Source organism: Phaenicophaeus curvirostris, chromosome 3 (genome assembly GCF_032191515.1).
Source record: "Phaenicophaeus curvirostris isolate KB17595 chromosome 3, BPBGC_Pcur_1.0, whole genome shotgun sequence".
In the NCBI taxonomy this organism is placed as follows: domain Eukaryota; kingdom Metazoa; phylum Chordata; class Aves; order Cuculiformes; family Cuculidae; genus Phaenicophaeus; species Phaenicophaeus curvirostris.
Window position 1 is genome coordinate 60,015,572 of NC_091394.1, and position 24,259 is coordinate 60,039,830.

The 24,259-nt window shown below is 38.7% G+C and overlaps 1 protein-coding gene across 4 annotated transcripts in view; it reads right to left on the bottom strand.

Moving 5' to 3' along the window:
* Positions 1-24,259, bottom strand: part of TOX (thymocyte selection associated high mobility group box) — a 227,415-nt gene that overhangs the window by 79,978 nt on the left and 123,178 nt on the right. For all 4 annotated transcript variants that reach the window (XM_069854146.1, XM_069854148.1, XM_069854145.1 and 1 more), the window contains exon 3: positions 16,422-16,664. In XM_069854146.1, the coding sequence (XP_069710247.1) occupies positions 16,422-16,664 (243 nt within the window). The remainder of the gene's footprint in view (positions 1-16,421; positions 16,665-24,259) is intronic.

Here is a 24,259-nt window from a genome sequence, read left to right on the forward strand (position 1 = left end):
AGAAGCAAGGCGTGGGTGAGAGGATCAGAAATACAGCCACCTTGGACTTCTGGAGAGCAGACTTTGGTCTGTTCAGAAGGCTGGCTGATGAAAGTTCCATGGGATACAGTCCTTAAGAGCAAAGAAGACCACTAGGGCTGGATGCTCTTTAAGAAAGAATTCCTGGTAGCACAAGAACAAGCTGTTCCCGTGTGCTGGAAAATGAGCCAGTGGGGAAGAAAAATGGCTTGGCTGAGTAGAGAGCTCTGGATGGAAATCAGGAAAAAGAGGAAAATATATGAACTTTGAAAGGAGGGGCAGGTATCTCAGGAGGACTACAGGGATGAAGTGAGATCATGCAGAGAGAAAATCAGAAGGGCTAAAGACCAATTAGAACTTAGATTGGCCCATGCTGTGAAAGATAATAAAAAACCCTTCTACGAATATATCAAGAACCAAAGAAGGGCCAGGGAGAATCTCCATCCTTTACTGGACACAAGGGGAACAATAGAGACAAAGGATGAGGATAAAGCTGAGGTACTTAATGCCTTCTTTGCCACAGTCTTTAATAGTAAGTTACTATGTTTCCTGGGTACTCAGCCTCACAAACCAGTAGACAGGGAGGAAGACCAAAACAAAGCTCCCCTGATACAAGAAGAAATGGTTAGAGACCTGCAAGGCAAACTAGACATTCATAAGTCTATGGGGCCAGATGAGATCCACACAAGGGTATCAAGGGAGCTGGTGGAGGTGCTTGCCAAACCTCTTTCCATCATCTACCAGCAGTCTTGTAAATGGTACCACCCATTTACAAGAAGGGCTGGAGAGAGGATCCAGGGAACTACAGGGCAGTCAGCCTGACCTCAGTGCCAGGGCAAGTCACGGAGCAGGTCATCTTGAGTGCTACCACACAGCACATACATGACAACCACATGATCAGGCCCAGTCAGCACGGGTTTATTAAAGGAAGGTCCTGCCAAATTAACCTGATCGCCTTCTATGAGAAAGTGACCTGCTCAGTGGATGAGTGAAAGGCTATGGATATAGAGTACCTGGATTTTAGTAAAGCCTTTGACATTGTTTTTCACAGTATCCTACTTGAGAAACTGGCTTCCGCTGGCCTGGACAGGCATATCCTCTGCTGGGTAAAAAAAAGGCCTGGGTGGCCGGGCCCAGAGAGTGGTGGTAAATAGAGTTAAATCCAGTTGGAGGTTGGTCACAAGTGGTGTTTCCCAGGGCTCAGTGCTGGGTCCAGTTCTGTTCAATATCTTTATGAACGACCTGGATGAGGTGATCAAACACACCCTTAGCAAGTTTGTGGATGACACTAAACTGGGAGGAAGTGTGGATCTGTTGGAGGGTAGGGAGGCTCTGCAGAGGAATCTGGACAGGCTGGATCGATGGGCTGAGGCCAACGGGATGAGGTTTAACTAGGGCAAGTGTAGAGTCCTGCATTTGGGATGCAAAAACCCCAATGCAGAAGTACAGGCTTGGGGAATAGTGGCTGGAAAGCTGCCTGGCAGAGAAGGACCGAGGGTGTTGGTTGACAGTTGACTGAACATGAGCCAGCAGGGTGCCCAGGTCACCTTGGCTTGTATCAGAAACGGTGTGACCAGCAGGGTGACCAGAGAAGTGATTCTGCACTTGTACTCAGCATTGCTGAGGCTGCATCTCAAATCCTGTGTTCAGTTTTGGGCTCCTCACCATAAGAAATTGAGGCTCTGGAGTGAGTCCAGAGAAGAGGGACAAAGCTGGTGAAGGGGCTGGAGAACAAGTCTTAGGAAGAACAGCTGAAGTAACTGGGACTGTTCAGCCCGGAGAAGAGGAGGCTGAGGGGAGACCTTATCGCCCTCTACAACTACCTAAAAGGAGGTTGTAGAGAGGTGGGTGTGGATCTCTTCTGCCAAATGATAGTGATAGGACAAGAGGGAATGTCCTTAAGCTGCGTCAGGGGAAGTTTAGATTGGAAATTAGGAAAAACTTCACAGAACAAGTTATTGGGCATTGGAACAGGCTGCCCAAGGAGGTGGTCAAGTCACCATCCCTGGAGGTGTTTAAAAGGTGGGATACTTAGGGATATGATTTAGTAGAGGACAGGTATGGTTGAAATTGATGATCTCACAGGTCTTTTCCAACCTAATGATTCTCTGTCAAACAAAATTATTACTATTTTTTTTTCTTCTTCTCAAGTGCTCATATTATTCCACTTCCCACCAAAAGAAAGTATACTTGACTTTTCTTTCCCCCTCTTTGAAAGTATACTTGACTTTTCTTCCCCTTCTTTTCTTCTCCTTCTCTCCTTATTTTTTTTATATACTTTTAGGGACATAAAACAAGAATCTATGTTTCATAACCATTGCCTGATTATTTTCCAGTAAGGAAAATGTTATCTTTCCTCAAACCACTGATGTTTCCTCCAAACGCATCTGATGGGTGGTTACGAACCAGAGGACATTTGATGAGCACCCCAAGCACTGAGCTGCTTATGCTAAATGAAATAAAGGCCCCTTAGCATAAGGCCTCACAGCTTTTGCACCAGAATTAAAGCTAACTTTGCAGAAGAAGCAGCTGCTGTAACTAACACACTGTCTTCAAGGTTTTTCTTTGCAACAATAGAGAGTTGTTCTACCTTATACTCCTCTCATTTCTCACAGGAAGCTTTCCTCAGTAGTCCTTGACTTGTTACTTTGTAGTCTATCAATTTGTAGACTGAAATGCTCACATAGCTATTTCTCATGGGAAAATAGAATAATGTATTGTAACTAATGACTACTTGTTGCTAATGAAGAATCGTCAAATCAGTTTGTAAAACAATGGCTTGCTTCAGCAAGTAAGGTATAAAATGTGTTGTGAACTTCGATTAAATGGCTTCACTTGGATCATATTGATCACTGCGTGTTGTCCCATGTTTTCTTCTGTCACACATCCACTGAAGTAAAAGAGTGAGATAAAAGAGCAGTAGCTTATCTATCTGATTTTCAAAGACTGATTCACCCTTGTAAATGTAATTTGCTGATGCAAATAACTCATTCCTTTCACTCCAAAAAATTTTCTATGCATAGTTTCGTTATGGAGTCTGCATGTACCTGAGGAATGGCTCAAAAATTGTCTCTCAAGAATTCATCTTTTTTTTTTCTGTTACTTAGGGGACGGTGATCTCAGTGAGTAGCTATAACGTGGAAAGTCTTAGAAGGCAGAATACTGAACCACTTTTGACTGTTCATATTCTCCTGCCTAGGTTACCAAAACTATGGGAAGAAATAGTGGAATTCCACATAGGAATAACAGATGTAGAATTATAGTAGTCATGCTTCAAAGTCTTCCTGAAAAACATTGTGTTATATTTCTTGGAACCACTTGATCACATCTATAGGAAGATGGGAAAATCCAAGGCCTTGTATCATCTTAAACTGGAATAATATCTTAGGGACAGCAATATCATGAATGCCCCTTATATCTTTCAAAACCTATATTACTTTCTCTTAAAATATTTAGTTGTGAATCAGATATGTGCTTAATGTTGATCTTATTTACCATTTTTAAAGTTAAGAACATTTAAGCTTAGATAATTTCACATTTCCTCTGCTGCAAAACTGCATTGGCTCATCTCTTGCATTTTTCACAAGGGTCAAAAATAATACAATAAAAGAATGCAAAATTAATATTTTAAGTTTCACTGTAAAGTAAAGAAAGAGGATACTTAATATCATTTATCAAAGTCGGAAGAGAATAACAAACTGAGACCTAACCACTGGAAGGTCACAGCCAATAACATTTCTGCAAATAGAAGTGGGTTGCAGAAGCATCAAATGCAAATTACTGTTTGCTGGAGAATTTTAATAGACTTCTACGTCACATTATAAAATGTTTAATTGTAACCCCATTTTAATAACACCATCTGATTAAATGAAAAGATGCCTTGCTGATCGCAATTACAATCTGTCAAACTGCGTATTTATTTACAGTTTGGTTTCCTAAAACCTTAAGATAAAAAAGGAAAGTCTATTTGGCTTGTCAGCAAACTATAATTATTGTGTATCCTTCTGTCAGTTTCTGCATAAAACTTTTGGTTCTAAAATGGATCCAATTATAACTACAGCAACATTTTTATAAATGCTTGCTTTCCCTTCTTCCCCCCTCCCTCCCTCTTCCTCTTTCTCCTTCATCAGTGAATTCTTTGTTGCAAACTCAGGAGGAAAAACTTCAAAGTAAGGAACATTTGTTTCTCTACTATATCTTTTCTATCCAAAGTTATTGTTAGAATATAGAAAACTATTCAATGTAAATATTATTTATGGCAGTGCACCTTCGTAGCGCTGCACTCAAGAAAAGCCATGGGATTAAGACTCTATTGGGTTTGTTCTGCTTTGGCATTAACAACTTGAATATCAGCTGAGAAACTCTTTCCAAGTATATCATGTAGCTCATTTTCTACAAAGTCTATTTATTGTAATTTATAACCTTTCACAAGAAACAATTTGCCAGACAAACAAGAAATGAGTCCAACTGTCTGAACACTAGTGTATGTATCAACCAGTTACAGAAATTACATCTCAAAGAAAGGTCTATTAAATCATCCAGCTCATCTCCCAGCCAGGGCAGGATTTTCCCATCTGTATACATTCCACTGCTTTAACACTACCTGGCAGACTACTCAGATGACATTACGGGTTTTTTCCTAACCTTCACCCATTGCTTATTTTTATCCCATTACTTGCAGTGGCAATCCTCAAGTATCATAAACATCTATTCCTTCAGCCTAACCTTCTAAGTAATGGATGATGATAAATAAATATAATATTGAAAATATGCACATAAACAATTTCATAAAATAACACGCTATAGCTGAACCTTCAAGAAGAGTTATTTTTCTCAGTGTAGGCTATGGCCTAATACAATCTGGATCATGATTACATGCTAATAAGATTTGGGAAAAGCTGATTATTTTTCTACTGTTTCTTAAATGGTCAAGTCAGCTGTGAACCAAAACAGTCTGAGTTAATATACATCCTCTTGATTATTTATTTCCTAGCTGCTCCATCAACATCTATTACCTATCATCCATTCTTAGATAAATACACATTTTATAAATATAAATATATACATATGATTACACTTTAAAAAAGACAGCTGAAAAGATTAAGTGGTCTGTATTAACTTCCACTGACTGCTGGCTTTACGTATACAATGAAGTAGGTGAATTTTTAAGGTTGAGGGCCTGTACCCAGAGTTTGCCTGAGGGGCCTATGCAGTTTACATAAGAGGAATTCTCTAAAATATAAGTTAGACAAACATCTGTCAGAAATGACAAACATACAGAGTACCCTGCTTTGGGGGAGATGACATTTTAAAGTCCTTGCTTGGACCTGACTAAGGGAGGGACCTTACGGTTCCTTCTGGACCAATTTCTATAATTTGGTAAGTAACACAATGTTAAGGCTGCACAAAGCCAGGATCCAAGATGCCTGGTTACTCATGTAACGTTTTCCTGTAGTGCGGCTTTGCTGTACTGTCTTTAATTACAATTAAACCAATCAAAGCTATTTCAAAACAGCACATTAGGCCATATTTCCCTTCTTCAGTCTTGTTACAGCTTGCATTAGTTTTTCAAATGTTACAAGGAAAAACATTTCAGAATTACTACAGTAGAGCATAGATCATTATTGACAAAGACTTATGCTGACACACCCTTAATCTGATATAATCTAAAATGTAAATTTTCACTATTTATGAACAAATGAAAGCATCTGCTACAGGGAAAACTCTATTTATGTTGAAACTCTGGGAAAGCCCCTACTAGAGCCACACAGGATCAACATTAGGCCAAAGCATTTCTTAAAATCCCACTGAGATTTTCAGCCAGTCATAGAGCTCCTGAAGTGCAGTTCAGAGGCAGAAATCACAAATAACGAAGTTAGTGCACCAACACTGGCCACAAGTAAATTTACGTAAGCCAGGCCCTGTGCAGAGAACTTTCCTTTTGGGTGTTTTCCCCTCCTTGCATTCACAAAACTGATTGCAAGTGAGAAGAAACACACATGCTATGCAACCTACCCATAACGCCTTGGACTGGGAGTCTGGGACAGCGGAGCATCAGATTCTGTGGTTAAACAGATGCTTCACTTCTCCCTAAAGCTGACTGCATTTCAAAGGCAGGAAAAACAAGCCTCCCGTTTTTACCACTGCTCTTAAATAAGGCTGCTGCATCACTTCCAGGTTGCCTGATAGCTTAAAGGTCTCAGCTATCATTACATTCAGTCACCATAATTGCTTTATATTAGATGTGTAAAACATGGCAGTTAATTCCTGCCTTTATTATATTTGAGGACTTCTGTTAGTTCTAATACTGAAAGTTGTCTCTCACCACATTACTGCCCACCTTTATATTACTAATTATCAGGCAAGAAATCAGCTCCTGGTAATACTTTCAATATTATGAGTCCCAAAATGCAGAGTCATCATCTTCCTCTGCCTTAAGATCTGCCTCTTTCAGCCTTTTTGGGTTTGGGACTCCTCTGTACTTTTATATTGTGAACTGACTTTTATTAGTATTTTAATAAAGCAAATATCTTTCTATTCTACAATACAGTACTTGACAGATATGAGGGACTGATATTGCAAATATCTGTTTGTGCCATTATTAGTAAATTACCTCCTTAGCTAATTAGCACTACATAGCATTTTGAGACACAAGAAAAGCACTGCAGAAGAAAACAGTGCAACTATCATTATTTTTCAGATGCTGTGGTATATGTTTTCTGGAAAAAATAACTTTTGAAAGTTTTGCCAGTGGTTATTTTACACTGTATACTTTCTGTGAGGCAACTTAAGCTGCACTTAATATCCAGATCAGCACTAAGCCTATTGCACTAAACACTTTTTATGCCACTACATAAGACAGGGGAGTGTAATAAAATTCATTAAACTGAGATTCCACACTTGAGTACTAGGGCATGTGTAGGAAACGGAAGCTCAGTTACTGAGTTAATCTCTGAAATTCTTTATGTGTGAATGAAGGGAATCCTAAAGTCTATTAGAAGTCCCATCTCTGAATATAAAGAAGTGTTGCATTCTCATCAAAGCCTCGATCCTGCAAATCCTCAATACATAGAGCTTTTTTGCTAAAGGACCAAAACATCTAATTTTAAACATTTTTGCAGTTAATATAACTTTTGTAAGGATGAAGGGAGGATACCTGTAGCCCAATGTCACCACTGTTAGGAAGTGGAATTTCAAGAGACGGGATATGAAGATCCTTTGGGTATGCCACAACCCAACTTAACATCTAGGCTACTTCCTTTATTAACTCAGCTAGCAAAGGTACTTATTATAGAAAGTAAGTTACCTACTATCAGGTACTGCGATCTCAGGGATTTGGTAAAAAATTCTAAGAGGCAACTAGGTACAGTATGTTGATTAAATCTGTTGGAAGCACCTCAATAATTTGGCTCTAGTTTCAGTCCCTGTTTAACATACAATACAGATACTCATTTTGGAGACAAGTGGGATATTCAGATGCAACATCCTGTCTTTTACATCCCCTTTTCATCAGAGGGCTTCAGTGATTAACAGTGTGCTAAATACATACATACAGATATACACACGTATCTTCACACATATCTGTATGTGCAACCATGCATGGATGCATACTTATATGTGTACACTAAGCACTGCAGCCTGCATCATCTCCAGCTTAGGGCAGGCAGACAGAATGCTATGTCACTACCTGTAACATCTCCTTTGTCTCTTTTCCTTCCCTGCAAGTTGGCTGAAATAGGAATGTTTGGTACACACTGATAATACCCAAGATAAACCGTTATGATTTGTTTGCCTGCCTTCAGATGGAAAGGGTCAATTTTTGTTGGTTTTGTAACTGAAATATATGCATGTGCATGCCTTACAAGTGCTCCTCAGTCCATAATGCTTCTTGCTGCCTTTATATACTTTAAGTCCTTTTTTGTAACTGCATCCATCCATGATATGCACAGAAAATTAAGAACATTAACGTTCATATCTTTACTGTCCAGATACAGAGGCAGCAGCATGTACAACATGCAATAAACACCGCTCAAAGGTGTGTGTGAAAGAGGCTACAGAGATCTTAAGATGCATACATGTGGCTGAAGTACAGCATTACACTGGCAATGGAGGTTCAGGGTTTACACAAAGTTTCCTGGGAAATCCCAACATTAGAAAAGGTATTTAGTTACTGCATCTGTACAGACTTTGTATAAATGAAGGGGAAGGTAAAAAAGCTGTAGACATCAATCTAGAATGAATTTTTATGTAAGGACTGAGGAAGAGTGGACATCCTTACACTTTCCGCATTTCTTAATTGCCTTGAGAAAGAACAAGAACAAAGGATAAAAATAAGAAATGAGTTATTATTTATTAATCATTATTTCTCCAATTTTTAAAATAGTTAAGCAGAATTTTTTCTTCCCTCAGTATTATACATCCCGATGCAAAAAGTCAGTGGAAAACAGAAAAAATGATACTATAAAACTATTAAAACAGATAAAACCCCCCATAAGACTATTAATTGGACCTTTTAAATTTCTTCAACTCAGAAAAGTCAAGAAATCCAAGAACATGTTTTTTTTCTCCTGAAGTGAATTAAAAATGTTGCTAATTATTTACAATCTACATAGGCAGGACTCCGCTCTAGCAGATGACACTGTCATGAACCTCTGCTGGTGTACCAGCATTCACCAGTCAGGCAGCACCTCTGAACTTGGAGGATGTAAATGGCAGCTTCTGTTAAGACAGCGCATGCCATAGTGATGCCGGTTTCATCCATACAACATAACTTTCTGCTCCCTGAACAAGATGTGATGAAATGATGAATGCAGTACAAATCCATGAAGGTTGTACAGTCTTGTCAACTGCTTTGGAGTTTCAAGGAATGCAAATGCATACATTTAAATAACAGAACAGGTGGAAGAAGAGGCTACTCCACCTGATGCACAAACTCATCCTTTCATCTGCACTGTGGGCTTCTCTTTTTTGTCTTCACAAAATCATCTTCGCAGTTTTTGAGAAAGATATTTCACTTCTATTCCTTAAGTTCAGCAATATTTTTTTGCCAAAGACTGAGTCTTCAGAAACATTTCATTATCTTGCTGTTCTCGACAACTACATGCAATGTTAAAAGTGGCAGATTAAAGTCAACAATGTCTGCTGCTGAAACCCCTGAATTCTTGAGAGTTATGTTTTCTCTATTTGCATACTCTATTATCTGTTTTGTTTGACACTTGAAGCTACGATGCTGCTTACACATTAATCACTCCTGTGAGTACTTCACATGCGAGATGTTGTATAATCTACCACCTGCAACTGAAGGCTTTGTCTCCGTGCCACATTCATCATGTTTGAGCCTGTACCTTTCTGGTTAAAGTCTAACAAAATAATAATTAATACCACTACACATATATATTTTCTTACTTTTTTATGTAGCAAAGAAATTCCCATCAGACAATGGGTAACCATTGTGAATAAAGTTCACCAAAGCATTTCCTACAAAAGGCTGCTTTCAAAAATAAAATATGCCACCTTGTTATTCCTTCCTGAAATTATACTGATGTTGTTTTCCTACTGAATTTGTGAAATATGAGCCACATGGAGTCTCAACCACCACACTCAAGGAAGCAGAAAGCTGTATTTCCCAACTGACAGTAAATAAACAGCTTCATTGGCAATTTTTAAAAAGAGACAAGGAATACTCTTAATTCCCAAGTAACTACTTGCTGTAGTTTCTAACCCATCAATAACCTTTGCATATTTGCTGCCACCTGGAGTGCTACCTCCAACTTCCTCTGATGTGGCAGACCAAATGGCCAGAAAGAAAGCCAAGGGAATGGGTAACACTAGCTACAAATATTCTCAAAGCAATTCTACTCCTAGTTGACCTCAGGAAGGTGGCATCCTCTGATAGCTTGCACCCTCAGGGTGCTTTCTTCTACTCTGCTGGTTTTCTCTTGGGAGGCAAAAAACTGTAAAGGTGCTACCCATGATGGTTGCCCCTACCATGCATGTGTGGACTAGTATTCAGCGCCAAGAGCCCCTGAGGGACAGTGTGACCCACAGGAAGGTTCTTTTTCCCCCGCTGTAGTGGGGGTGGGGTGGGGGTGTATCATTAGATCAGTCACAGATAGAACACATCTTTTCAGAGATGCCCCATTTGATTTCAATCCTCAGATACAGAGAACCAACCTCCTCCTGTAATACACTATCTAAATGATAAATCTTTATCACTGTTATCACTATACTTTGTTTCTAGTCTTATCTTACACAGCTGTAATTTGTAGACATCAGATGTTTTAATGCTTTTTTTGTAGCAACAGTGAAGAGACTTCTAGCAGATATGCAATATGCAAAAATATACAAAACATTGATCAAATTACATCTTAATCAGCTCCTCTACATATCCTTTATGTTGTCTTTCTGATGACAAAAGAGTGGAGTAAACATCAGAAGTAAGGAAAGATAAATATGATGCCCCAGAGCCCTAGATGGAATAAATCATCATAATTCTATTGAAGACAATAAAGTTGTGCCAACTGACAACAGCTGAAGATTTGGCTGTGCATCTCTCTGGTTAGGCTGTTTGACAAAACATACACTAACTGATGTAACCTTTTGCCACACAAGGCTTATGTCAGTGAGAAAATCCAGCTTGTAAAATATGGTGGTTTGTTGTTCATATTTTTTCTTAAAGGGAAAAAATATATTCTGCAAGAATGCAAAGTTGCTTAATAAGAGGGAAAAAACCCCACCAAAACCTTAACATAATGTGTTCCATGACCTTAGCTTTATGATTTGGTGTTTTTGATGGCAATAAATCACTGCAATAAAATTTGGGGTAGCAGCAGGTCTGTATAGCATAACAGTAAATTTTGATGTAAACTGATTACTAGAGCCTAGTAATGAGGCACAATGTGAAGTATTCACCAGAGACTAAAAGTGTCTTCTACCACTGGCATACAGTACAATCTAGAAAAAAGTATCCAGGTATGATTCAAATCTCAACAGTTAGGGTTTTTTATGCTTTGAAAGCTATTCATTTTGTTCAGCAGAAATAAAAAAATTCTGTTTGACTCAGTAGTTTGCACTAATGCTTAAAGGTGCCAAAAAAACCCCCAATCATATAGGTCAGCCTCAGGATGAGTCATGAATACTGAATTTAAACTAATATGCATGAAACTGGAAAAACAGAATGTCTTAAATATGTCTCAGCTACAACAACAGCAATGTCCCACACTGGATTCATTAGCAACCATACCGTAGATAAGAAATACTGGCCTCATTCAACCTGAGATGAAAAATGAAAAAAAAGTAGCTGTCTGCTTTCTTCACTGTTATACAGTGCCACATTTTGTTTAAGCTATTACTCTCTCAGGGGCTGCATATCTAAAAAATATAATTAATGAAAAAGTATAATGTAATTGTTTGGGCTTTGATGAAGTGGGGCATCATGTTAAATAATTATTCATTGCCTTTATTCTTCTGTCAAAGTGTGCAAAAAGGAAAAAAGGTTTATGTTGCTTTTTTTTTTCCATATAAGGACATGGGCCTTTGGTACATGAATTTTAGTTTAAACTAATGCTTCTGCTATTCCACATCTGAATAATTATAGCTGACATCATCTACTCTTTGGTGTCCTAGAAGATCTTTAGCTCTAGTCTACTGTTACATATTTTGTGCGTTACATGAAATAGAATACCACAAGCTTTTGAAAATATTTATTTTAAAAACAGCAATGAAATTGTCTGTAATCACATTTTCTGCTCTGCTTTGAAAACAGCATTATTCAATATGCCAGTGGTCTTTTCCATAAGAGCAACATATTAGAAATTCATGCTGCTCTAATATATCCAAATTCATTGATGCACTGCACTCCCTATAGACATAAAGAAACATTTTTGGTTCAGTTTCGTATGTCCTGCACATTACCTACTGATGTGGTGGTTGTCAAAACAGTTGTACAGTAGCCTTTGAATTCAAAGTGTGCCTTGACTGTACTCGTATACTAAAAATGACATTATATAAAAGTATATACATTATGCAGGCTTTTGTTGCCAGCACAAGTAGAGCATTTGGGAAATAAATCCCACGACTTTATTGCCTTTTAACATCTTTTCCACTTTAAACTTCAAACCCAGAAATTTGAAGCATTTCAAGAAACTAAAATCCCTTTTATTTCTTTCTTCTAAATTTTCTGTAGTACACAATCATGAGCCATATTTTCAAAAAGATCAGCACAAGATTAAAAATAAAAGCATTCCAAAAATAGGTTTTTTTTCCTCTTTTATGTAAAAAAAGCACTGTGATTTTTAACCCTGGTTTCTTGGGGGCAAAAGCAATCATCTATAGGATACACTAAAGAAGCTGAAATGTCTATGATTTTGCTGATAAAATGAACACACAGTAAAACTCATTTCATAGAACACATCCAAAAGCATTTTTACAGTTAAATGAACATTTTTATAGGGATGGTATATACATGCATGTGCTTGCAAATGTTAGGGTATTTCTTGCTGTTCTTGAAATATTTCAGGAAAATTCATGCAAACAGGAAAGTACTGGCAGGTCAAACGCCAGCTGGAAGTGATTCAAACCTGCACAGGCCTACCTTCAGCTGTAATAAATAAGGAATAGATTCCTACTCCATTGGACAGAAACAGACATGCCTACATCAGCACATCTTCATTAAACAGCTCTATCTACATCTAATTGAACCCACATAAGAAGCAGGAATAGAAGTTAAGGTCCATTCTGAAGGAGGACTTTAGAGAGCTTCTACATGTAGCCCACCATACTGAGGCTGGACTCTGTGTCCACACCACCATGTTGTCACATTCCACACAATTCTTGTAGACTTCTGAACCCCCAATATCCAGATATTATGAGCACCAAGAAACCTGTATGTACAAGCAAATAGACGTGCATGTGCACCTGTTTATATGCCTGTACATCACCTAAGCAGAAAATAGAAATAAAAGAACATAGAAGCCAATATATGAATTAAAAGCAGAATAATGAGAAAAGGAAAATTTTAGTGACTTTTCTTTAAAGTAACCGGGGCACAATAGGCAGTCTAATCAATTAAAAAAATCTTCAAAGAAGGTTAATTCCAAATTTAAGTATTAGACACAGTAAATGGCAATGGGAAATTTTCATCTCCCAGCACTGTGAAATTTTTCAAAAAGAATCCCTACACTGCAAGAAACTGATCCCTAATAAGAATTCATTGAGTTGGTAGTGGGCTCTTATTATGTGTGTTTAAGCACTTCCACATAGGAGAATTCTTACAGAGCTTGTGGCAAATCCTGCAATCCTTACTCAAAAGGATCTCAGCTGCACCTTGGAGGGAGTGCTGCACAGTATGAAACCAGTACTTCTAATGGTGGGAGTTTTGATGAGTTTTTAGGAGGAGTACATCCTCAATTTTCAATCTGTCCAAAAAATCACAGAAATTGTCATCTGAAAACACGTGGTAGTTAAGATGAAAGAAAAATGCTACAATCAGTGTACAAACTATTTTCCTACTTTGTTTCTGAGTTCATTGTGTTTCCTTACTCTTGTTTGGCCAGCATGAATTAATGCTTTGACTATAAAAACACCAACGGAAACCCACATATTTCCTCTAATACAGTGAAAAAAAGGAATGCATTATTGCTAAAATATCTACATGGTGTTAAAAATTGGCTAAATGGAAGGATAGTGAAAGTATAAAATATAGACCAAATTCAATCAGAGGCACATTGTACTGCAGCTGAATTTGTGCCAATGTACGTAAGACTTGCTGTAGAGGTGAAATTAATTAGGGATAGAGAATAGCCAAAAAAAATTTTTCTAAAAATACTCATTAGTGCCTGAAAAATGAAGTGAGATACATGGTCCCCAAATATGCTAAATAGCAGTGGATATGCTAGAAATTATATGGCATCAAGAGTTAAGATAGATTGGAGAAACTTACATATTATTTTCTATGTAAGGCAATATAAAACTGATTTAGGCAAGTACTTCTTAGATAGATCAGAGTTTTATGGGGTAGTAAAAAGGAAACTTAGAGATGAGTAATAACAAGAGAAAAGAGTCATACTGAAGAAAAAATGTAAAAAGGTTCTGGATTAGAAAGAAGAGCTTCAAAGCTAAAGAATGCTAACTCTGCAAAATCTTCTATCTTTCTTCATCAATGGAAAGCCAAAAGGACAATGGGGCCATTATATTCACTAAAGAAGTCACTGAATTACTAAAGAATTAAGTTAAGTTATCTCAAATTAATTCCTCTCGGCTATCAAATTCAAATCAGAGGAACTATACCGTCAAACAGTGTTTGACCTATACAAAATTGTGAGGTTAAAATTCTACCAGTTGTACTAAGATGAGATATAGCTTAATCCCCTTGACAGACAAGCCAGACTGAGTTAAAACTACTGCTAGTTAAGAAGACTTCTTGTGTGCAAAGGGCATGCGAGTTAGGGATAACAGTTGACTTAGCCCATGATGCTTCAAGGATCATGTTTTATTTATTGAATGAATCATCAGAAATGACTGATAAAATTTAGTGCATATTTTCTTGAGGTCTGATTTTCATTTTTTCTGATCTACGCTAAGTCCCAATAGCAAAATTGCCTAGTTATATTGTTCAACTTCTTTTATATTTGCCCTCAATGCAGTAATTCACTGTGATGATCTGCAAACTCTCAAGGCCCTTTGCTCAGAGCTTGTTGCAAAAGGTTAATGTGGAACATCAGAGCTTAAAAGAATACATAGTTTTGAGTCATAGCCATGGCTCAAAAGAGGTCAATTCAATGAAATACTGCTTGTATCGACAGGAGTGCCAAGCATCTCTCTTACTTTTTCAAGTCCTTTCATAGCCCTAATTCTCAGAACCGTACACAAGATTTAGCTCATACTCTTTAATGCAGACCATCAGCTTTGTAGAAATGCAAGCAAAATTCAAATAATTTCCACAAAGCATATTTATATTTCTCTATGAAAATCTGCCTCGCCCCTTCTCCTGTCGTTATTGAACATAACACTACAGTCAGATTCTGACCTCAAACAAACCATGCAACATCCTAGTAAATCAATAACTAAGGAGTACATAAGAAGCCAAGATTAGCCCCCCTGCAGTAAAGCTTGTTGGATGTCCTCAGAAGGAATGCAGAGCTCCTCAAAATCAAGGCAGCTTTATTTTAATTAAGCTGCAATGAAGCCCCGTGACAAGGCAGATTTTTGTTGTAAATTAACTCATTTTTCAGCCACGATTGCATCCCAGCCCCTGGCTCTAGGGCTGTTAGTCTGATGGGCTGATGAGGATCTGAGCCTAGATCCCTCAAGCCCCCAAACCTTCATATGGTGTCTTAGAAACCAGGCTTCCAGGACTGACATTTTTATTATTTTATTTTTAAGTAATATGATGGGAGTTGGCATGGTGGAAGCCTAAACACCCTAAGTCCCTAAGCACAGGGCCTCCCAGCTGCAAAACGGGACCCTGAGACTCCGATTCTCCAGTGAGAAGCTCAGACCCCTGGATCTCCAGGAACAGTAGATCCTTAACTTTGGCTGTCTGGATCTGCAGTTCCTGGTCAGCCCATTTAGTAGAGCGCCTGAATTCCAGTGAGGCCCACACAATGCACAAGCCCATCCTCTTCCATGGTATTTTAAACTCTTTGGCCTAGAATTGTACATCAATGTGAAATAATGCCCTCTTGGGTAAAACGTTCTTGTCTAGAGCTGCTGTGTGAGAAGTATACTAATTATTTGTAGAGCCCACTTGAAAATGTAACATGTAAAGTAGCTCTCCAGTTGTTGCAAGCAATTTAACATTCAAAGAAGTGATTTATAATATCAGGCTTCCCAAGATTACAACTATAATGACTATCTGACAGACTTCATAAGCAAATTGTCCAGTCATTTCAATTGGATTCTGGCTGGCTAAGGACTGGGAACTGTAAAAAGACTATAAGATTTGGCCTAGAATCAGAAATAACATTTGCTGTTTTCCAAATGTGCGGTAAACAAGAAAGGACATATTAAATTTTTGTACATCTCTCAGCACATGCAAATGAGAATGGAAAGAGCCTCGTCAGACAAACACAGAACAACGGCCATCTGGATCCAAACCCCACTCCAACAGAAGTCAAAGACTTGAGCCTCCTTTTATCATTATTTACATCCATGTAAAGCAGGTGTAATTCTACTCAAGTTGGCAGGTGACACCCTGGCTTTGAGGAACTTAGCTGTAAAACTCCTTGTCGCCTGGTGAGGGAAGGATTTGACATGGGGAGCGCAATGTAAAACCCAGAGTCAGCCAGCTCTCTCCATGACTTGAGTGGTGCAGGAGCTTCCCCTTTGGGGATTTCAAACAGGTTGGTATTTCCACGATTTCACAACTTAAAGCAGAACAGAAGGGAAAGACTAAAAAGGCTTACCACGGAGATGGAATTGGAAAGCAGTGTCCCATCTTGACCAAGCATGTTGGAAACTGTAATTTCAGGTAGATCCATGTTTTGTGGATGGAATGGAAGGAGGCCATTGTGGTTCATGGGATGACACAGAGAGTGGTACCCAGACTCTATCTCATTCAAGTGCACCAGAGAGTGATCAGGCAGTGACGGAGGAGTTATAGGAGGTATGTTAAAATCTTCACTTTCAAGACTTGGGCCAGGAAAAGACTGCAAAAAAAAAAATCATATGAATAGTGATAAACAATAACAATAAAGGTCACACAAAATAAAAAAGCCCAACTCACGTACTTCTAAGCAGGAGCTTCAATTTAACAAAGAGAATATTTTAAACACCCATATATTATAACAGTGGAGTTTCACCATTATGTACAGAAGAAAAATTGCCTCTAAGGCATAAGAATCTCTAATAGGTTCACAGCTTACATTAGAAAGAGATTTCTTTTTAAAGAACCTGAATTCAAACAGATTTCAAGGGTCCTATTAAAATTTTCCAAAAGTGTTCATCTAGCTGAATACCTTTTTCATAGGAACTGTGGAAAAGGGAATGAAATTTATAAAATTAACATTGGCTCAAAATGATTCCTACTTCCTGTCACTCAGATCAAGATTTATACAGTGAAGAAGAAAGATATCACTTTTAGGCTTACAGGAAAACCATGCATTTGTTCTGCTACAAAGAAAAACAAATAATTACAGAAATAATACATATTTGTATGAATATACTTTGTCTTTAAATAAAATATATTTATGGCATCTCAAAAACATGGATTTTTTCCTTTCTTAAGGAAACAAACTCAACAACACATATATTTTGTCAGTCATCTAAATGAGTAACTCTACAAAGCAACTGTTGAGTCTTTTGTTGTCTACTGCAATTGAGTTATCCAATTCAATCTGATCCAAGGAAAAGCCACAGGCAAAGTCAGATTAATGCACCAAGGTGGGTATTTATCTATCTTCTTCATAGACTTATTTTGGGGGTAGTGATGGACATACCTATATTACTTAGAGGAAACAGGTGAGCAGTGTTAGATCCATGATTCTAATCAAGAGTTTAAGGGATCAGTTGCAGCAGTTCAGTCTGAAAGCCTGCTCTGCTTTTCTGAGAACAGCCTCAGTTCTCATCTCCTTTGCGTGTGATCAGTCTTTGCACATCCAACACCCACAGTCACGAGGTTTATAGCACAGAGACTACTTACACACTTCCTGCCCCTCTGCATCAACACAGCCCTGCTCCGAGTGATGCATTTGTTAATTCTGGAAATGCAAGGATTTAAGTATATTCTGCTCCTGCAAAGTATCTTCAGAAAAGATGAAAACGAGGGCACAATTTCAATGAGCAGCTATCAGAAGAAAATGTTTTTCCCCATACAAGTTTGCACATGGAGGACAGTATGGTGTATGAATTCATGCAGAAGGACAAGGGAAGAATCAATGCTCAATTATAAACCAAGAGGGGTTTCATTAGCCATCATGGTAATGTTGTCCTCCACAATGCCTGGGGTTACTCTCCTTTGTACAAGCACGGATATAAAAACTTAAACCAGACCGACAACAAATAGTTTTACAAGTTCTCAGAGAGCTGCAGAACACAGAACAACTTGCTCTGGTGCACATTGTGCACAGTTTTGGTTGCTTTTCTTGTTTCTCAACACGGTTGACATCTCTGTTCTTAAAGAACTTACTACAAAATAGTACAGTAAGGTTAGAATGTAAAAGCCAAAGTAAAATCCTAATAAATTAAAATAACAGGACAGGAAGAAGAAAAGGTCTGGCATTGATATCACCATCCTTGTGCATGAAGACTTTGTTTCTTCTCATGCTTTCCAGCTGTTAATCTCAACTCTGACATAGGACTTTGCTCTACCCTTGCCCCTGCCCTCTCCTTAATGGGAAGTTGGTGTGAATCTACTGCCATTTTAAGTCATATTTGCCCCTGCTTTTAGAAGCCACAACGCAGCCATGAGCAGACACATCTCCAAGCAAGGAAATACATAGAGTAAAAACAGAGCCTCACTAAATGGGGAGGAGACTGACACATGGCAAAGGGAACACATATTTAAGCAGCCACAATGAATAAACTGTGCAAAACCAAATAAAAGTATTGTGGACAACATATACACTATTTCCTAATTACCATTATTAACTACATGATGAAAAGAAAGGTGTCTAAAGTGACCTTAAGGTCTAACACCACAATATTAATAATACATGAATATAATATAATAATAATAACAAAGCAGCAAGGAACGGAAATGAAGGATCAGTACCCATAAAGGTCTTCTGGACCAGCACTATCCCACACAAGTACACTTAGATTTGGTCACTGTAATCCTGGTGAACATAGAGTCATACAACCTTCAGCTACGAGGAGGAATTAATCAGCTGTGAAAAAGGGGACGTTGTGTGTTCAAGACCGTCCTTTCTACTGTCCCAGAAGACTGATAGCCTCAAAAGAGTTTTCTTTTCCATTATTTTGCAGGTATGAAGAATTGTTAACATTTGTTTTTCTCTCTCATTATCCTACAGTGAAAATAGCTCGTGCTGCACCTTTGCTGAATCAAGATATCTCAACACCTTCTAGAGGAGGAAGTGATATCTGTCCTACATTCCTAAAGCAAGAGTAGGACAACAGTCTATAGTATTCTCTCATTACTTCTTAACAAGAAGAAACACCAATTTACCCTCTGTACTAAATACAAACATTCATACCAAATACTGACAGGCTAGGTGTGCCTACACCACTAATATTAGGGGCATTCAGCAAATCTGCTGTCTTATTTGTACACTCTTCTTGCATGGATATATTGATAGTCCAGCTTTTTCTTTAGACAGACTTTGATTTGCTGTGTTTCAAATGTGTCTTTAATTAGTAACACTTCAAAAATGGTGGAAGCAATTGATCTGCCATTAGGACATTAGTTTCACTTTTTAAAAAGAAAGTAAAATCCAAGTCATATAGAACTCTATAACCCAAGTGGAATCATGTATAACTATATAACAATGTTATATATGTTGTATGGGCTAAGCATTTTAAATAGACGGTTGATGTCAGATTATTTAAAAAAAAAATCACACCATGGTTATTACTTGCAAAGCCACATCAGCTATCACATCACTGCTCACTGCACTTAAAAAAGCTTCTTAAATTAGGAGGAACACTGTAATAACACACCAAACCAACACATAATTCAAGCACCAGTACTTCCTAGTTTCTTTTTTCCATTTTTCTTCTTTTTTTTTTTAACAAAGACAAACTATTTTACTTCTTCAACAAAGCCACAGAGTCCAAGCCATATGGTAATGGCATGCACAGACACTCAGAATCATAGAATCATAGAATAACCAGGTTGGAAGAGACCCACCAGATCATCGAGTCCAACCATTCCTATCAAACACTAAACCTCATCCACCTGTGCCTTAAACACCTCCAGGAAAGACAACTCAACCACCTCCCTGGGCAGCCTGTTCCAGTGCCCAATGACCCTTTCTGTGAAGAATTTTTTCCTAATTTCCAGCCTAAACCTCCCCTGGTGGAGCTTGAGGCCATTCCCTCTTGTCCTGTCCCCTGTCACTTGGGAGAAGAAGCCAGCACCCTCCTCTCCACAACCTCCTTTCAGGTAGTTACAGAGAGCAATGAGGTCTCCCCTCAGCCTCCTCTACTCCAGGCTAAACAGCCTCAGCTTTCTCAGCTGTTCCTCATAAGGCCTGTTCTCCAGCCCCTTCACCACCTTCATTGCTCTTCTCTGGACTCGCTCCAGAGCCTTAACATCCTTCTTGTGGTGAGGGGCCCAGAACTGAACACAGTGTTCAAGGAGCGGTCTCACTAGTGCTGAGTACAGAGGGAGAATAACCTCCCTGGACCTGCTGGTCACGCCATTTCTGATACAAGCCAAGATGCCATTGGCCTTCTTGGCCACCTGGGCACACTGCTGGCTCATGTTCAGTCGGCTGTCAACCAACACCCCCAGGTCCCTCTCCTCCAGGCAGCTTTCTAGACAGACTTCTCCAAGTCTGTAGCACTGCACAGGGTTGTTGTGCCCCAAGTGCAGGACCTGGCATTTGGCCTTGTTAAACCTCATGCCATTGGACTCTGCCCAGCGGTCCAGCCTGTTCAGATCCCTTTGCAGAGCCTCCCGACCCTCCAGCAGATCCACACTTCCACCCAGCTTAGTGTTGTCCGCAAACTTGCTAAGGGTGCACTCAATGCCTTCATCCAGGTCATTGATAAAGACATTGAACAGGGCTGGACCCAGCACTGAGCCCTGGGGAACCCCACTTGTCACTGGCCTCCAGCTGGATTTCACACCATTTCCCACCACTCTCTGAGCCCGGCCATCCAACCAGTTTTCCACCCAGGAGAGTGTGTGCCTGTCCAGGCCAGAGGCTGACAGTTTCCGAAGCAGAATGCTGTGAGAAACTGTGTCAAAGGCTTTACTGAAGTCCAGGAAGACCACATCCACAGCCTTTCCCTCATCCAGCAGCCGAGTCACTTTGTCATAGAAGGTGATCAGGTTAGTTTGGCAAGACCTGCCTTTTGTGAACCCGTGTTGACTGGGCCTGATCACCCGGTTCTCTTGCATGTGCTTCATGATAGCACTCCAGATCACCTGCTCCATGACTCCATACACTTGTGGGATGTGCATCCTACTCACCTCACATTTTTAGCCAATTTAGCATTTCCATACTTAGTATTTGTGTATGTAAGACATAACTTCCTCAGGGAAGCTACTTCAACAGTGATGGGGCAATACTCCAGTTTGTCTTGTCCAGCAGCACGGTTCAGATGCTTGTAATGACTTGGCACACTAGCACATCAAAACCCAGAAGTCCTATATACATTCGCAGCAAACCCAACATATCCCAGAAAAAAGACTGTTGCAACAGTGTGGGAAGGGAAGGAGCGAGGATCAGGACATATGTTTGTTCTGCCAATAGCAGCTACAGGCTTCAAATACCCCCTCCTACTTCCCTGCCATCTCTCCCCTTGCCACTTGAAAAGCCATCTTGAGGAACCATCTGGAGTCTCCTTGATGCAACTGATCCCGTGTTGCCAATGGGGTCTCCTGGAACATCATGTTGTTACCTTTTTCCCCAAAAAGACATTTAAGAGAACTCTGGCACAAGGCCAGGCCAAAGGTTTTACCTACAGCAAAAGCTCCCACTCCCAGACCAGTCATCATCCAGTCCCAACCCCTGGGCTTTCTCAGAGCATCTCTTCCTCCAACCCAAGTCATTTATCTGGAATTTCTAATGAGAGCAGAATCTACTATCAAAAGCACTACGGAGGGCTACACTCCCTTTATCCAATTACAATTCATAAGTACATCTCATACATATTAATAATTAATGGAGGCCTGTATCTCAGCTCTGTTAGGATTTTCTTGGTAGTGAGGAGAAATGTTAGGGACTTTACTTCTCCTCCAATGCTTTTTTTCTTCATTGTTGGCTTTACTATCAGCAGGACTTTCTCTGTTTAGATGCAGAATAGCTCCTTGTCATTCTACTGGTCACTGAAATACTAGGAAGCTCGCCTTTTCACTTGTGAATCAAAAAAGAGTGTCAGTAAGTGCTTTATTTACTTTACCACATAGCTGCTAGGAACTTTGCCAGCAGCTTTGCTTTCATCTCATGACTGTGGGAGTGGATGAGGTGTTTACCAGCTCTTCAGTTTAGGGGAACTTCCTGGACCTTTATTACATTCCAAAGAGGAAGCTCTCTGCAAAATAACAGCATTAAACACACTGCATCACAATGAAAGGACAGAGGCTTTAATTTCACTTTATAATAGAGGGGATCTTCATTACATCTGTATTTATTTTAAGCAGATTTCAGTATATTTCAAATCGGAGCTACACAGTGGGAACCTCAAAACTGAGCATCCTTAAATTTAGGCTATTTACACACACAAAACTGTTAAAAAGTTGTTTGAATCAAGGACTTCTTCCCAAATCTGAAGGACAATATTCTATGTTTCTGGTTAAATATTTGTGACATTTCCGCCTCATATGATGGAAACTTCATAAAACAGATCATCTTTGAGATGTCCACTCTGAGATTAAGAGAATTCATTATCTATGCCACCTTAGCCCATAATTTTATGAGAAAAGCTTACCAGAATAAAATTATATGAACACTTAACCCTGATTCATTGTCCAACTCAAGTCCAAGGGTTTGTTCCTGAACAATGACCTTGTTGGACCCCTTCAATTAATCTTTTGTCACTCAGCCTGGCCAAATCCAGCAATGCGCCATGGAAGGAGGGCAAAACTGAGTTTGGGAGGTGTATATCAAAGGTCAGTTCTTTAGTTTAGCAAGAAGAAACTCAAATTAGGGCTAAGTACTCTGCTATACTAATAACACACACACAAACACACACAGAATTCTCGTATTTTTTTCTGAGGAACCCATATACTCATTGTTATTCAGAAAAGCAAGGGAAATGCTCACACAACCTACTGCATAAGAACCGAGGAAAAGGAAATAAGGAGAATGAAGGAAATAAAAACAAGGGCTCTTTGCTTAAGAAGTCTACAGTGATGACTGCATATTGGCCAGCCAGCAAAAAGCCTTCTTAGGTTTCAAAATAATTGTAATAGAACTTGAAAAAGTTATCAGAGAAGGGAAACCAAAGGGGATACCTCAATCAGACTGACCACAATAGGCAGCAAGCATTCAAACATCCAATATAAATCCCTCTGGAAAAAGCAGAAACACTGCTATATGACAGCACAGAAGACAACATAAATTAAATAATTCTGATTCATGTGCTCAGTGGTTACATCAGTCATCATGCATATACTCAGAATCCGGTATTAGCAACAGTTCCTTAAAAATTGGGAATTGGTCTATAGATATTTAATTTAAATTAAATGAACGGTACTGCCGACTTTGTAGAGCGTGTCTTAATTTTTTGTTTGCACCAAGGCTTTCGCATCTGAACTGTGGAAAGATGCCAGTTTTTAAAAGATAGATGCTTCAGGCTGTCTCCTCTTCTATTATTGAACACATTGTTATATAACTGAAATACTTATGAATCGAGAGTAATGTAAAAACAATGAACTCATAAGAAGAGGAAAACCAGCAATGTACCTTATGCACATTTGAAAGTTAGGATAATATATGTGACAAAAAATATTTCTGAGAGTTTTAATAGGATCAATCTTATCTCAAATTCCTAAATGGAAGACCTTCAGAAGCAAGTGTTTTTCAGCTTCTTTTGTCTCTGCATGAACAACGCTTGATAGCTTGAGACTATAATGCATTACTGTGGAAACCTTCGGTCTGTTACATAAATCATCTTAACACTCAGCAAGAATTGTCCAACAGTGCCATTGATATGTTCAAGTCAATGATCCTGCAAACAATTTTTTTTGTGTTTCTTCATATGGCAGACAACAGCAATAAATCATATTCATATAAAAACACACAATATACTAATTTATCAAGCAACAGCTATCAAAAATATATTATAGAGGAAGGTATAACTTTTTTCTATTGTGTAAATCAATTTCTCTAATTTACATCAGGTAAAGAGTAAAGCCTCAGGCAAAACATTAATTTTCCAGTACCAGATGATTTCTGTTTTCAAGAAGGCGAATGTGCTGACAACGATATTATTGATTTAAAACAATCACAATTTCAAAGTTAGCTGAATTACATAAATGGTTAGACTTTTTCTTAAGATTCAAGTGTTGAGATTCTTTTCATTAACTACATTAATATTATGCATATACTACAGTGGTTTGCTTGGAAATATGTTTTCAATGAAGCTTTTAAATTTAAATATATTTTAGAGATAA